The sequence below is a fragment of the Geospiza fortis genome, unplaced genomic scaffold (genome assembly GCF_000277835.1).
Source record: "Geospiza fortis unplaced genomic scaffold, GeoFor_1.0 scaffold27, whole genome shotgun sequence".
Taxonomy (NCBI): Eukaryota; Metazoa; Chordata; class Aves; order Passeriformes; family Thraupidae; genus Geospiza; species Geospiza fortis.
The window spans coordinates 1556191-1571393 of record NW_005054329.1 but is presented as its reverse complement, the minus strand read 5'-3'; the positions used below and the strand labels follow the sequence as shown (position 1 = coordinate 1571393).

Sequence of the window (15203 nt, the reverse complement as noted above, 5' to 3'; positions counted from 1 at the left end):
ACAAAAACCTTGAATTTCAGAGTTCAATAAAATTATATTTCATTTAGTGAAGCTGAATTGAATCACTTCACTTCCTGACCTTTTTTCTGCAGTCATGTTACACATCACCTTAATACCAAATTGAATTGCATCATTATTAGATATCACTTTCCTTTTGCTAGAAAATAACCTTAATTTTATGAACAATAAATGGCAGGTAGAAAATATTTCCTAGAAGTATTAAATGGCATCTTACAGAAACAGGAAGAGAAAATAAAGAGGTTCTTTGGCTTCCCACCTCTGTGCTGAAATCTACACTGAAGAGAGGAGAAGGTGGTGTTGGAGATGGTGTTGCCATAGGAAGGGTTGACGATACCAGAGGAGTTTTCTGTGTGTGGTACTGTGCCCATTGCTCCGGCTTCCGTCTCAGCTGCTCATCATAACCAGTCTTCAAATGACCACAAGGCTCCTAGAAAGAATAAATACAGGATTGGATATCCCATCACACTCTAATCAGAAGGCAAATACTTGCATGGGACACACTTGGGTCCCCAAATTTCCTTGGGTCTGTAACCCTCCACTGATATCACTTGAAGAATTTCACAAGAACTTGTAGGTCCATGTATGGCAAGTCAAATCTTAGATATGCAATTAATTCAAGCAACACACATGGGCATTAAAGAGGCAAAAGGGGCTCTGGTCCTGATGCAGATGGACAGTGGTCTGTTTTGCAAGCCCATTTTAAGGTTAAAAACAAAACAAGAACTTTGTCCAAGTCACGCGTCTCAATCACTGTAATAAACAGGTCTATGCTAATTATTTACCAACTTTCCAGTAATGACCTTCAGAACCAAGTGTGCATAGAGCCTTCCCCTCCTGGCCCTCACTTACCCTTGGTAAAGGCACAGTCCTCTGCTCGCTGGGAGGTTGACAAGCCACAGAGTAATACCCATCCAGAGAGTTGTACCTCTCCCTCAACGATGTCTGATAGACAGATGAGTGCATCACATCCATGGGAGGTAAGGAATTGCTCCTGATGATATCGTCTCGGGGGTACATCTGCGGGCGCCAGATGCGCCGGCTGTCGTAGACTGGAGCGTACATTCCAGAGGGGACAGGAGGGACTGGTCCGTAGGGCTGCGGAGGAGGAGGCTGGTAGGGAGAATTCAGCCGGTCTCGAGGGGGAAATGTGCTGTAATGATCGGCATATGGCACGGAAGCAGGTGGGAGGGAGGATTCTGGAACGTTATTGGACCTCACAAAGCGAGGAACACAGGGAGCTACACCAGCTGGTACTGTTGGAGGTGCTGGATAATACCCTTAAAAATTGGAAAAAGGCATATTTAATGCAACCACAAATGACCCACAAATTTTACACCTTCTAAAACTGTAAATAGCATTGGTAAGTACCTTTAGAGAATGAGGAGTCACGCTTTACAAACCTCTTACTGACCCTACCATGTTTCTGTTAAATATAATTTCATGTATGACAACCACATTTGCAGATGCAGTGCTGGCCCTTCACCAGCTGGACCCAGTTGGGAAAATATTGCTCCTATGTACTGTGGTGTAACTAAGTAACTGAAAACACAGAATCTTCAGCAAGTCTTTATATAGGAAGTTAAAAGAGTTCTCTCTAAAATAAAAATCTGTATTAATAAAAAATAAAATGTCTATAAATAACCATTTCACACTTGATTTATTGCTCATTCTTTGGAGAGGATTGCCTGAACATCTCTACCTTTTGAGAGCTTGTGAATGACTCAGTGCTAAAAACCACAACTATTTGCCTGACTATAAACATGCATAGTGCAACCTAAAAAGATAACTGGAACCTTTCAAAAACATCCCAGCAAGCACAGAGACGTGTAAGCCTCCCAGCAGAAGCGTGCTATGCCTCTGAATCCTGCCCAGGGATACCCTCATGGATGGGCCATGGCAAGAGCAAGACTAAATAAAAACAATTAAATGCTAACAAAGGAAAAAGTGGATGAAAGACCTTGAGGTTCAAGTTCTTCTGGAGGCTGAAGTATAAGCTGTATAACATACAGCACACAAAGGCAAGAACCACCAACACTGGGAGCAAACCGCAAGTCCCTCACATACCCAGCAATTAACAAGATTGGTATTCCATTAAGAGAACATTCAGCTGACATTTAATAAAAATAAAATAAAATAGACATTGACAAAACAGACATAAAATTTATTTCTCATAAAAGATATTTTTCCAGAGAAAAGTTCAGAGCTATTTTTTAATCAGTGCAGATCTCACTCACCTGTCTGTGGGTACTGTGGAACTTCATACGGCAGCTGAGTCCTGGGGTCTTGGAAATATTGAACATTATCAGAATGTGGAGGGTAGACAGGTACTCTGGGAACAAATGGGCTGGATTTTGGAGGCACAGAATTAACTTCTGTTCCAATATTAGGAGGACCAGCTGAGGTAGCTGCTGCCTGGCTTACAGGAGTCTTGGGTGGAGAACCGATTTTACTGAAAAGGATTACCAAGAAATCGTTAAGCAGATCTTCACTTATTTCAGTCAGTCATCTCTTCATGTACACTCCCACGTAACATGGAAATTTGGGCCTTGACATTTCCTCTGGAATTTTCCCTGAACTGATGATATATTTCAGACTTTCTCCTAGGAGAACTCAAAAGTGGACATAAATGTTTTGATACCCTTTGTAAGTGTATTCTGGTAAAGACAAAGGTTTTGAAAAGCTGTGCTTCCTGCAGAATTATCTAAGATTTTTAAGTGAAAATCCCGGAACTAGAAGGTTTCAAGGAAGTGCACACTCTGTGCACTTCCTGGTTTTAGGAAATGTCAAATTCTGAATACAATTTATCGCAAGTAGTAACATACATGTATGTAATAACCCAATGGTATGCAATATGTATATAATTTATTTGTTTGCCACAACTTTTTATTTTTATGTAACAACCTAACAGCAATTAAGATACCAGGCTGAGAACAATTGGGTAAGAGATAAAGGGAGAGATTTGCCATTTTGTCTACACTGCACATGAATATTGAACAGCTAAAACAATGCACTGCAGTGCAAGACCTTACACAGCTCTGCAGCCACTGAGCACCAGCAATTACTGCAAGCCAGGACCACACTTCAGTATATGTTGGCCACCCACCAACCCCATTTATTATTTTAGATAATCTAAAAGCAGAATGTTCTGTTGAATTGTCTTGATGTAAAAAAGCCACCTACTTTTCAGGAAGTGATTCTGTGGGGGAGCCAGAAGTGTTCTGGCCATTGGCCCCGGCCTTTCCTCCCTTCTTGGTGTTGTCCAGAGCTCTCAGGGAGGTGTCTGCACAGCGGGGGATCAGCTGGGGAACCCCAGTTTCTAGATTAGCTATTCCATTAGTACTTGGCACCATCTTGCCCGTTGCCTCAGGGCTTCCTATGACAGAGATCACGTTTCCTGTGGTGGTTGAGACGGTGCTGTTTACGCCAACTTTGTTCAGAAGGGGGAACGTTCTCACTGTTGCGCTGATTTTTTTGTTCCTCAAGCGATATCTACAAACAAACGTGCAAAACCACAGAAGACAAGATGGTATAGAAAGTGCTTATTGTGAATTTTAATGGATTTGCAAAACTAGCAAAAAGAAGGGATTGACATGGAACGTGACATCAAAAATTACAAACTTATTTTCAACAACTGGAACCCAAAATCATCTCTCCTCTTATATAACCCATTCTGCAGTTCTTTGAAAATGCATTTGGGTGAAAACAACTTCAAGAATGCAGAGCTGCATATTGTTCAATAATGCAGTTCACTCCTTAAATAATTAAAATGTAATTAACATTCTCTCTTGTATGTAATATAACCAATCCTTGAAAGACACTGAGCTTGCACTCCATTGCAGGAAAGGAAATGTTACCTCATATGAGGTAAAATAAAAAATGAAACTGGAATGAGTCTGTAGACATTGCTCTGCTGTATCTTTAATTTCATATAAAGAATTGTCATGTCAAGAGTCCCTCCAAAAAAATGAATATACGGAAGAGAAGATTTTCTAAAATCTCTGTAGATTGCTTGGATTTAAATTAAAAGGAGGAAAAAAAAGGAAAAAGTCTCCCACACTCACTTTTCAAGCTCTTCCTGAGAATGAGCAAATGTACAGTTTGTTCCTCTTGGACACCCCCCTTGCTGTCGAAGGTCTCGGCACATACTTGTTTTGTACTTGCTATTTGGTTGTGGCTTAAAAAAGAACAACAAACAAAAACCACAAGACATTCCTCTTACCATCTATCAGACATTAACATAAAAGTAGGCTTAAAATACAGAAAATACATCCATGACATGTTTTTACATTTTGCATTTTTAATCAGAAAAACAAGGACACTCCTTGTTGAGGGGCTAAGTTGTCCTTGTATGGATTTCTCTACGGCCAGCTCTGCTGCATTCCATATTCACAAATGTTAGGTTCTCAAAATCTGAATGCAGTAAATAACAGTATCATCAATTATCCCACAAGAAAGGCCATAAATATTTCATATCAACAATAATTCTTCAAAGTTGCATCTCCCAGTAAATGGGAGAGGAAGCTGAAGACATGATGCAATATTCAAGTCTGGTTACCTGTGGAGTTTCATGGCCTTTTCTACTGTAATTCTGAATGAAATCCACCAGCCCATGGACCACAGTCTTCACAGCCACCATGGCATTTTCCAGCTGCTCCCATGTTGGAGATGCTGCATCTAAAATGATGAAAAGCAGGGCTGTCACTTTGTCAGTAATTCCAGTATCATAAATAAGAGGCACACCTTGTATTGCTTTACAACATCAAGTACTAGGACCGAACTCGGAGAGCCCCAAAGAGGAGTTTATTACGCTCATTAATGGGAATTTCAAAACCAGGAATGGAGGTTATCATCTTAATTTACTTCGCTAGAGATGAAGAATACCAAGAAAAGTTTAAAAAGCTTGATTTGCATACCTGGATTTGGATCTATGTTTGCCAGGAGCTCTAAATGAGGCCTCAGCCTGTTTAAGTTTGCAGGATCCCCCGTGCGCTGCAAGACAATTGTCAATTCTTGTACACTCTTAGCAAAAGATTCTGGAGATTGGAGCTGAAAATAAAGGGAGCATTAGTGTGCTGCATCTTACAAATGTCAATTACTGATCTTAAAAAGATATTAATGACGTTAGTTCCTAAATGCAACATATAGTGTCTTCAGATGGCATATAGAGAGGATCAGTGGAGAGAAATTTTATTTCTCAACTCAGAATCTGCCCTATGAAGCTTCATCATAAGACACCAAAAAGTTAATTAAACTACTTCATATGATGAATATGCTACATCAGGGGAAAAAAATTCAATCTAGTTTTAATTAATATTTGATAGGACTATGAACAAAAAGTTAATTCATGGAGTTCTTTGTTTTTTCTTGTAACATTTAGTAGTCAAAACTAATCTTACAAATCATCCCTTTGACAAACCTTGTCAATAATGGATTGCATGTGTGATTTATGTGCGAGGTCTCCATAAAGAAGGGAAGACCACTGTTCTGGTGATATTCTAAGTCCTGCTTCCATGGCAATGTGAACAATTTGGGCATCGTGCTCTCTCCGCAAAGCCTCGTAACTCCGGAACTCTTCTTTCAGTTGCATCAGAGAAGAATCTTCATCCCTTTTAGTGACCTAATAAACAGTAACAGTTAAACATTCCTTCTTTAACCAAAAATCCCCATGTTCATCATAAAAACCAGCTGCACAGCACAAACTACAATGGTGGTGTATTACCTTAAAGCATGATGCTCTATACAGCAGCTGCACAACATGACCAATGCTTGTTTTAGAGGCCTGGGGAAATCTTGGTTCCAGCCTTTGCACAACAAAAAGTACCAGAACTTTTCTTGAGAGTGCAGAGCCATCTTCCAGTGCCAGTAATACAAGTTTCAGTGCCTCCTCTTGCATAGCTTTAACACACAAAAATGAAAGTTAAATATATTCCAGAAAACAGCAAGGCTACTGTATTTGAACAGGTAAGCAGGAACATCTAAATAATCTTGAATGTAATTCCTTATTGCTTTTTATTTTACTAAAAGAAAAAACCAAAACCAAAAAAAACCCCAACCCCCCCCAAAAAAACCGAACAAAAACCAAAAAACCAAACAAAACCAAACAAAAAACAAACAAACAAAACTAAAAAACCCAAAAAACCAAAAAACCAACAAAAAACCAAAACCAAACAAAAAACAAAAAAACAAAAAACAAAAAAAAAAACCAAACAAAACCAAACAAAAAACAAACAAAACTATGAATTTGTTTTCTATCAGAGATATAAACCACTATAAATTTCAGAAGTATGCTGCAGCTGAGGTTAGGCTGATTGTATTGACAGCTATTTAATCCCAATAACAGGCAGCAGTACAGCCAGACTGCTACACTCCATTACAAACTGCACAGTGCGTGCTTATTGACTCCTCTTTGCCAGGATTTTTTAAATACTTCCTCCCAATTTCAAACAACATTTAATGGACCAGTAGGGGAAACAACCAAAAAACTTTATGTCAGAAGATTTTACTATTATTTGGGGCTTTTTTCCCCTTTTCCTTTCTTTCTGGCAGAACATCTTCAACTGAACAGAAGAAATTTCAAAACATTTTTGTAAAGAAAAGGTACAGCTAAAAATATTCTGTTGCAGATGTACAGATCCCTTACCTGGTCCTAGAAACTGGCACCCTCGTGCCCTGACAGCAGCCCAAAGATTGGCAGAAAGCTGCTGAGGATTTTGGTGCTGCAGGATGAGTTCTGTGACAGTTCTCTCTCCCAGTGACCGAGCTGCTCTCATGGCTCTGACCCGACCCTCCTCCTCCACCAGCTGACAATTCACCAGTGTCACAAGCTTCCTCTGCATGGGACGGCTCAGTGCACTCTGATTCAAGCTTGCAACACCTTCAGAGAAAGGGAGAAAAGGCAGGGCAGTGCTCATCATCAAATTCATCTGAGTGAGACAAAAAAAATGTCTAACAGTGTATGTCTCTCTCTAGGACTTGTATACCAGTCACAGGTACCTTCCCTTCTCATAAGCAACTCTGTGTAATTCTTTATCAAAAAGAACTTTAATTAAAATCGTAAACCGACATCAAAGCCATCCTTTGGGTAAAGTTCAGTTTCAGCAGAAAGTTAGCCCCAAGGCAGTATTATTAAACAGAGCATTTTGTAAACTTAAAAATAAGAAAACCACAAACAAGTGTCACAAGTGTGAATAAGCTTTGAAAGACACAAGGCAATTTTATTAGAAAAATGAGAGTATTATCTCACTGACATTTACAATCAGTGCTGAAAACACAACACTGTTAAAAGCAAGCTACGTCAAAATTCCACTGCTCAGCAGAGACTCACCTTTTCCTCCACTTAATGGCTTTAAGTAGAGTGCCAAATCCTCAACACATTTCTTTGCTACTTCATAATGTTTGTTCTCTCCTACATTACTCAACTTTACTGTCTGATGATCAGGTACCTAAAAAAATGCAAGGGGGAGGAAGGGGGAGCAGAATTACATACACCTGGCTGACCTCCCCGATGGTACCCACATCACCATTAATTACATAACACTGCAGATGTGCACTGCTCTGAGAGCAGGGAAACAGGACCCACCCAGGGCATGTACACGGCATAAGGAACAGCAAAAAGGGCCCAAGATGAAGATCAGCATGATGAAAGATGGTTTTTGTTATTATTCAACGCCTTAAAAACAGAAGTAGGGTAGAAAACAATAACCAATGTCAAAAAGATGAAGCACATGAGATCTGAGAAGGTGATCAGTATACCAGATCAGCATGATTTACTACAAAAAAAAGCTACAGGACAAAATGAACTAGCAAGAATACAATAAAGCAAAGCTTAAAAATTATTTAGGCATCATTTGGGCATGCTGAAATCTTCCAAGAGAAGAAGCAGGAAACTTAGCTCGCTGGAAAAAAACTTGAAATAGAATAACAAGGTCAGATAAGGAAAACAGAGGGAGTGTTAGTCATAATAAATTAATTGTTTGGAATACATTGCAAGAAGTTAGGAGACCATGAAAATAAATGTTGTAAGATCACAACAATGATCTGACACATTAAAAAAAAAAGGATCACGTGAACCTGAGAAACAAAAACACTCTGACATAATGTCATTACCAATAGCTGTGGCAAGGCATGTGACAGGACATTAAAAAGCGAAGTAAATAACATCATCTTACTGCCTCACCAAGGTGTTAGAGAGAGAGTAACATGAAAAAGCACATGAATCAGCATAAGGGGAACCGACTTATTTAGTCTCCATAAAGTGCAGTACTGATTATATAATCACTGTTTTGCCACTGCTACGAGACAGCACAGGGAACATTCCTGGCCTGATTAGCCAGTGTCTGTAAACGCAACTGAAAAGCCATCATCAAGCATATTTAAAAAAAAATTATACACACACACTTCTGGAACTTGGTTAAACAGCCACTTCCAAACATGTGGCATTTAGGAACGAGATTTCTCACAAGGCTAAGATGAACGAGTGCAGTCTGCAGGTTCACTCATTCTACTGACAACTGGGACAGACAACTGTCTGCTTCCCAATGGGAATTTTTCTCCAGTCACAGTTCAAGAGCCTTTTAAAATCAGAATTCAGGTTACAATTAGAACACGCTTTCATTTTATGAGAAGATGGCCCTGAAATGGTGAAGCTGCTTTTAGAGTATGTATAGACTCCTAGAGAATCCAGAGTTAAGCCTTACCATTTATTTGGGCTAAAATAAGGAAGAATGAGCAGCACACATATTGCAGCTGGCACGAGAAGGCAACAACACAAAGGGGCAAAACAAAGAGCTGCTTCAGTCATACCTGGGCTCCAACCAGCTGGAGGAGTGCAAAGTTCACAGGGAGCACGTCGATGTCGGTGTTGATGGCAGTCTGGTCAAAGGGACACGCCTTGCGATGGAGCTTGTTCAGGCAGGTCTTGCACACGGTGTGAGAGCAACCTAAGCTGATGGGTTTGTGCACATTCTCATCAAACTCATTGTAGCAGATTGGGCAGGACAGAAATTCTGTCCACTGAGCTGCCTGCACAGGCATTGTGGAAGCTGGACACTTGTTTAGCAGGCTAGCAGACCATTATTTCACTGTACTATGTTTTGGCAGCTGTAAGTGAATAACAGAGTATTTAAAACATGCTTTCTGGCAATTTAGAATAACTTTTAATTAAAAAACCAGACCACAATTTCAATATTACCAAGAACAAAACCAAATCCTTATGCCGAAGTACTCAAAAACCCCAACTTTGAGTTAGTTTAACAACTGCACCACAAAGGCTCATGAATTAAATTAACGCAGACTACCCTAAGTTTAACACATTCACAATAAATGGCATTAATTTTTTGGGGGGAAGGGGTGTGGTTTAGAATGTTATTTTCATTTGAAATTAAGTAAAACAACACCTTCCTTCTGCAGATTTTATTCAGACTTAATCAGACACCAAACTAAACTGAGCTTTACTTTTTTAAAAACACATTTTCTCTTTCTCTAAAATACAAATCAACTAACAAATATCAAGAGCCATAAGAAAACACTAAAAGAATGAGAGACCAGTTTTTAGTTTTATGATTCTTGTGTTATTTCTACCTTTTCTTGTAAGAACTGGAGCACTCAAGGGTAGAGATTGCTGTGTGCAATCTTGCTTTTCATGTTTCTACCTTACATAAAACTATGTCCATGAACTCACAGCAAGAAAATCTTTGATGTATGTAAAATCCAGCTATTAAGGACCTATGATAAGGCAAGCAATAACTTCAGATGGCTTCCTTGTCTCTTGAAACGTCTCACTCTGTGCAGTAGTACCAAATAAATTGTTTACATAAGCGTATTTCAAAGAAAATATGGCTTTATGGAGATTGTTGCTGTATCTTACATAAGGCACATTCCTGAAAAAGGTACCAGGCCTAAGAAGTTCATTGAAACCCTTCTCATCCAAGCTTCCATCATCAGGATTTACATTCAGAGCTCCACCCCTGTGGGAGCAGCCCCACCCTGGGCTGTGATGTGCACCGTGTTTGCTCTCTAGGCAACCTACAGACCAGTTGGGTCACTTCAAGGCTATGAACAAGCTTGTTACAAATGCAAATACACAAATGTTTTAATTACAAGTTTAGCATTCTATTTTTTTTACTCTGATGACAGAAAAAAGGTAATTGTTCTGAGGAAGCTAAGATCTCCTCTCTGTGTTCAAATTCAGAAACTCCTTACTGCAGTTCCATTGTCGGCTGTGCTATGGTTTAATTAATGCTAAAGTACCCGACCATTGAAAGAATTACTAGAAGACCAAATAGACTCTTATCTGTGGATGCATTTTATGTTAATTATGACCATCTGTTCAGAAATCCTATTTAGTACTATGAACATTCAGTGCCCTTTAAGTAACAGGATACTTGTACAAGATGTCCTTATCTCAGCGAGCTTTTCAATGTTATGCAGCAATTTTTGCCTCAAATGAATTCCCACAGTAAAACACACCAAACTGGAAGTTGAACCTCTCAAAACCAAACTGCTGAGGTTATACTTCCAACATAAGCCAGAAAATTCCCATGTACCGGACAAATCAGATTTTCCTCCAGCTTCTGTGAAAGCACAGTCAAAGCTCTAGCAGGGATGAACAAACCCAGTCATCTTCAACATGCTATTGCCACATGTGTCTTTTAACCAAGGAAATTTAAAAGCAAAACAAATAAGAATAAAGCCAAACACTGAGCCAACAGGCCCAGAAAGATTTCTGATTCCTCTGTTAAGAATCCCACCATTTCCTTTAGCACATCTGCTTCCCTTCTGAGACAGCCGGACAAGGGATGCACGGAGCAGCAAAGCCAGTCTGTGAACACTTTCCTTAAAACGTTCTGCAGCACCACCAGAAACATTAAAACATCAACATTACTGCTGACCTAGGGCTGATAGTGGTGCTTTTTCACTCAACTGCAAGACAGAGGAACAGCACAAACCAGACCACTCTGGGAAGTGTGTGACTGCCATGACTCGCACGGGGAAAAGTTTAAGAGGCTGGCACACAGAGAGCTCCACTGCCGGTATGCCACTAACGAGCTCCTAATAAACAGTCCCTGTGTCCACACTGCTCATTAATTATCTCAGACACAGGGATCTCTGCTCTGAGACAATACCCACGTTTGGTTTCCACAGGTGCTTCAGAGACTTGCAAGAAACCACCTCTCTGTTTATGAGCTTTTAAAATACAGTTGTTTTCCTGACCAGCATAGAAATGAACACAGCAGATTCCTCAAGTGTGCACCACTGGTTTTTAAAGATCTATCTCTGGGTGTTTAATCATCCCAAATGACAGACTCTACTAAGCATGTGTTGACCTTCAGATTTCTTGACAGGAAAAAAAATCTAATTAAGCCAGCAAACAGCTGGGAAAAGCTCTCGACTCCCAAAACTTCAAGCAGTCATACAGGGAGGAATCTCCATACTTTATTGAGCCTGCCAGCTCTCCTGCCACTCTTACACCCCAGTGTGTAGGAAAACAATCTCACATCTCCTAATTACCATGTCAACTCCTACAAAAAGCATAAGCCAAATGTTTAATAGATTCTTGCTCCTTGTCAGAAACAATGTATTTCAGGGATGTCCTCTTGAAGAACAAATTGCTCCAGCACTCTAAACTGAGCAAACACAAGGAGAAGAGCAAAAAAAAGAAGGTAAACTAGAAATCCTTTGGATTCTGTTTTTTAACAGGCAGCACACTCCATTAGAACAGCTATCCTTGGTCTGTTCATTCTGGCAGATGTGTTATCTACCTCTACACTACACAGGGCTCCTCTTCTCTGTCAAAGTAGAAGCACCCTACAAAAAAAAAATCCCAAAGAAATGGCTGATACAGAAACTGGCCAGACATACAAGGAAGCAGCCTGAAAAGCCATGGCAGTTGCTATTTAAAAGATCATTACATAGTGAAGTTACAATAGTTTTGTAGTACTACTACCAGAAGCACTACTTCAGATGACAAACTGAGAAACATACAAGCTTAAGTTCAGAAGTTATGTAATAATAAAAACCAGTACAGCTGAGTAATGTTGTGTTTTTAAAACAGTAGTATTTTCCTATTGCAGTAATGGCTGCAATGGATCAGAGTAACAATAACTGACTGATTTTCTCATTTTAGACTAGAATATCTGATTAAGTTGGAATGAGAGATGGAAGGGGAGATAAGTGAAACCTCAAGACCTTCCTCAAACAGCTGTACCACTTACAAATCATGGAAATTGTAATACTTAGATGTCTTTAATAATTTTATATTAACTCTTAGCTACCTAATCCCAAGACATTCTCTACAACCAATCTCTACAAACAAATCATTATGCTTACTCAATAACCTCTGGACATGATAAACAGAATTCAATTCTGATTTCCTGAAGAAACCAAGCTCAGGTGTTCATGCTGTTCTGTTAGCCTGTTCCTCTCCCACACTGCTCAGTCAGGGCATTTGCCAAAATGCAGACAGGCAAGTTTCACCCCTTATCACAGAAAGGGCTGAAGGCTTAACTCAGTTCCCCCACAGCATCAGCTCTGCTGGGCTCAGGCTGCCTCCATCAGGTCCCTTGTGGGCCGTGGCAAAGACAAATAAGCAGAGCTTGGGTGAGAATGAGACATGGAGTAATTCTGTCAGGGCTCAACAAAGGGAAGTCTTCTCCACAGATGAAGGAAACGCTTGGAAAACTTGTGAAATTATATGGCATTTTCACAACTGAGGCTCAATTACAATCTTACTGTGTATTTAAGCCTAAATCTTAGAATTGAATTGATTTTGAATTGCTAAATTAAAGAGTCCTTGATATTGACTTGGTCTTAATGCTGACTGCAGAGATCACAGCATTTTCTTTTCTTTTTTAAAGTGATCTCCATTAAAACTTTTCATTTATGCAGATGAATGGTTGGTTTGCACTACAAGGAGGCAGCTTTTTCCACCTTTCCTTCCTAAGTTATGCAGCTCCTGAAAGCATTCTGACTGAATCAAAAACTCACATATCACAATATAATCATCAGTATTAACGTATTCTCTGGAATACATTATTAATTTCTTTTATTGATTTCTCTTCAACGGCCATCATCCACAGATCTAAAAAACTGGCTTCATTAAAGGCTTAGGAAAGGGCCATCCCCGTAACAGCTTTGCATCATTTAGCTACAATGGCTTGAAATTGAAATAAATCCTCTTTACTGAGGTGCCTTGCTTATTTCTACACTCCGTAATATCTGTCACATGCAAATCTCTTTACATCATGTGAAAATTCTACATGTAAAGTCTTTAATGACCATTAAATATAGTATTTCAATGCAATTATTTCACTGAACAATAATGCTCTTGTGAGTATCTGCAGCCCAATTCAAGTTCCAGAAAAGTCACCAATAGAAATCCTGCTGGGAAGGGACCCATCGTGTCCAACTCTGCTTCTTGCAGGAGTACCTGACACTACAGCACGTGTCCAGGGGCATCATCCACACATTCCCAGAGCTCTGGCACACTTGGTGCCACAACCACTTCCCTGGAGAGCTGTTCCAGTGCCTGGCCACCCTCTGGGGGAAGAGCCTTTTACCTGAACTTTCCTGAGAGCTTCACTCCAATGTCCAACCTGAGCTTCCCTGAGAGCTTCACTCCATTTCCTCGTGCCCCAAATGCAGATCTGCACATTTACACGTACCCAGACTACGTTTAGCCGAAACACCTACGGGATTCTCCTGTTAACAGGTTAAAAAATCAAAGCTTCAATCTCCTCTGCCTCCTTAAAACGTGTGGCTGAAGAGTAGTTCCTATCAACAGGGGTACAATATAAATGTACGCTCGTGGTTGCTCAGTGACTGCCAAAGTTCATTCAATTCAGGGTTAACTGCCCCCAAAGCAACACCAGAGTCAGTGCACCCTCAGCAGCTCTTACCTGCTCCTCCCGGCTCAACCCTTCCACCACAAACCATGTTAGGAGATTTTAAAAGTTTCCTAAACACTTATGCAATGCCACTGTGGGCTTTTCCTTGTGTTTCCTAGGTGTCCCTGAAAGGAGAGCCTGTCCTTGCCACCAGCCTGACACCAACTCAGCTTCTCTAACAGTATTGACTGTTCAGGACTAACTGAAGGGCAGATACATGAAAATTTTTTCTGCCACCCAAATCAGTTGAACTCTCTCTGAATACAGAGAAAGCGAATCCATTTCTAAGCAGATCTACCTTGACACAGTTACTCCAAGAAGAGGTACAGTGTAGAACTCCTAACTTTTTGGTAATATTTTTTTAGTATTTTCAGTGAATAAGAACTCCCATGTATGGTTTAGTTTTCCAAGCTTTTTTTTTTTACATGACCTCGATGTTTAAACTATATTTTTTTAGATGAGAAATTCTGTATTTTAGTATTTTTTAAACCATTTCAATGAAATACTGTTTCTATTCTGAGATGTAGGCAAGAAAGCACAGGGCTCCAAGGGAGCTGGAAAGCCTTTTTAAAGGCTATACAGAATGACTTTAGATGCCTTGGACAAATATTTTTTTCCTTTCCTTAGGGTTGTCCAGAATAGTATTTTGATTCGAAAATTTACAGCTGTACTGGTTACTTCTCATTTAAAATTAGATATTTTCTGCCACAATTGCAAATTTACACCCTTGTAATCCAAGGGACTGTTTTTAATTTTAGTTTCATTATTATGATGTACCTATAATGGCCATGAGAGAACAATCGCAAGAGAAGCTACAGGAACTACAATTAAACACAAACAAAATTCTAAGTTTGCATGGAAATTAAAGAGGCCTAGATCAGAAAATCTCCTGGTTGCCTGTCTAAACTTTGTCATTATTTTCTCTCGTTACAGATCCATGCCATTCCCTTCTGAACCCTGGATGAACTGAACACTCATCACCCTCCCACCACTCTGCTGCCCTTGTGTGCTTTGTGCTGACTCCTACACTTAACTGGAAACCCTCCGTGCACCTCGAGCATCAGCAGAACCGGGACACGCTTTTCCTGCTCAGTCGTTGTGTTTTTCTGTTTAAGACACTTCAAACATGACACGGTGGGCGCAGTCCCAGGGCCTGTCTCCCACCACGGCTCTCCTCCACCATTACCCTAACGCACAGCTCCATGAGTGCTCCACACTGGGAATAGTCATGGCTCCGGTGCGACTCTCCCCGGGGCCGGGGGCACCTCAGCGCGGACTGCCCGCTGCTGCGGCTCCCAG

The 15203-nt window shown here is 40.2% G+C and overlaps 1 protein-coding gene and 1 non-coding gene across 3 annotated transcripts in view; both read right to left on the bottom strand.

Moving 5' to 3' along the window:
• RC3H2 (ring finger and CCCH-type domains 2) overlaps positions 1-9123 on the bottom strand; it is a 15663-nt gene extending 6540 nt beyond the window's left edge. For both annotated transcript variants that reach the window (XM_005421242.3, XM_031057219.1), the window contains exons 1-12: positions 8824-9123; positions 7346-7463; positions 6662-6895; positions 5741-5916; positions 5438-5638; positions 4935-5067; positions 4577-4695; positions 4083-4195; positions 3202-3510; positions 2256-2470; positions 871-1298; positions 278-448 (exon numbers count right to left, since the gene is read on the bottom strand). In XM_005421242.3, coding sequence (XP_005421299.1) covers positions 278-448; positions 871-1298; positions 2256-2470; positions 3202-3510; positions 4083-4195; positions 4577-4695; positions 4935-5067; positions 5438-5638; positions 5741-5916; positions 6662-6895; positions 7346-7463; positions 8824-9054 — 2448 coding nt within the window. In that variant the 5' untranslated portion in view covers positions 9055-9123. The remainder of the gene's footprint in view (positions 1-277; positions 449-870; positions 1299-2255; positions 2471-3201; positions 3511-4082; positions 4196-4576; positions 4696-4934; positions 5068-5437; positions 5639-5740; positions 5917-6661; positions 6896-7345; positions 7464-8823) is intronic.
• On the bottom strand, positions 5158-5269 carry LOC115947900. The gene has a single exon (XR_004081756.1). It is a non-coding gene; the product is annotated as a small nucleolar RNA SNORD90 (small nucleolar RNA).
• Positions 9124-15203: the final 6080 nt, after the last annotated feature.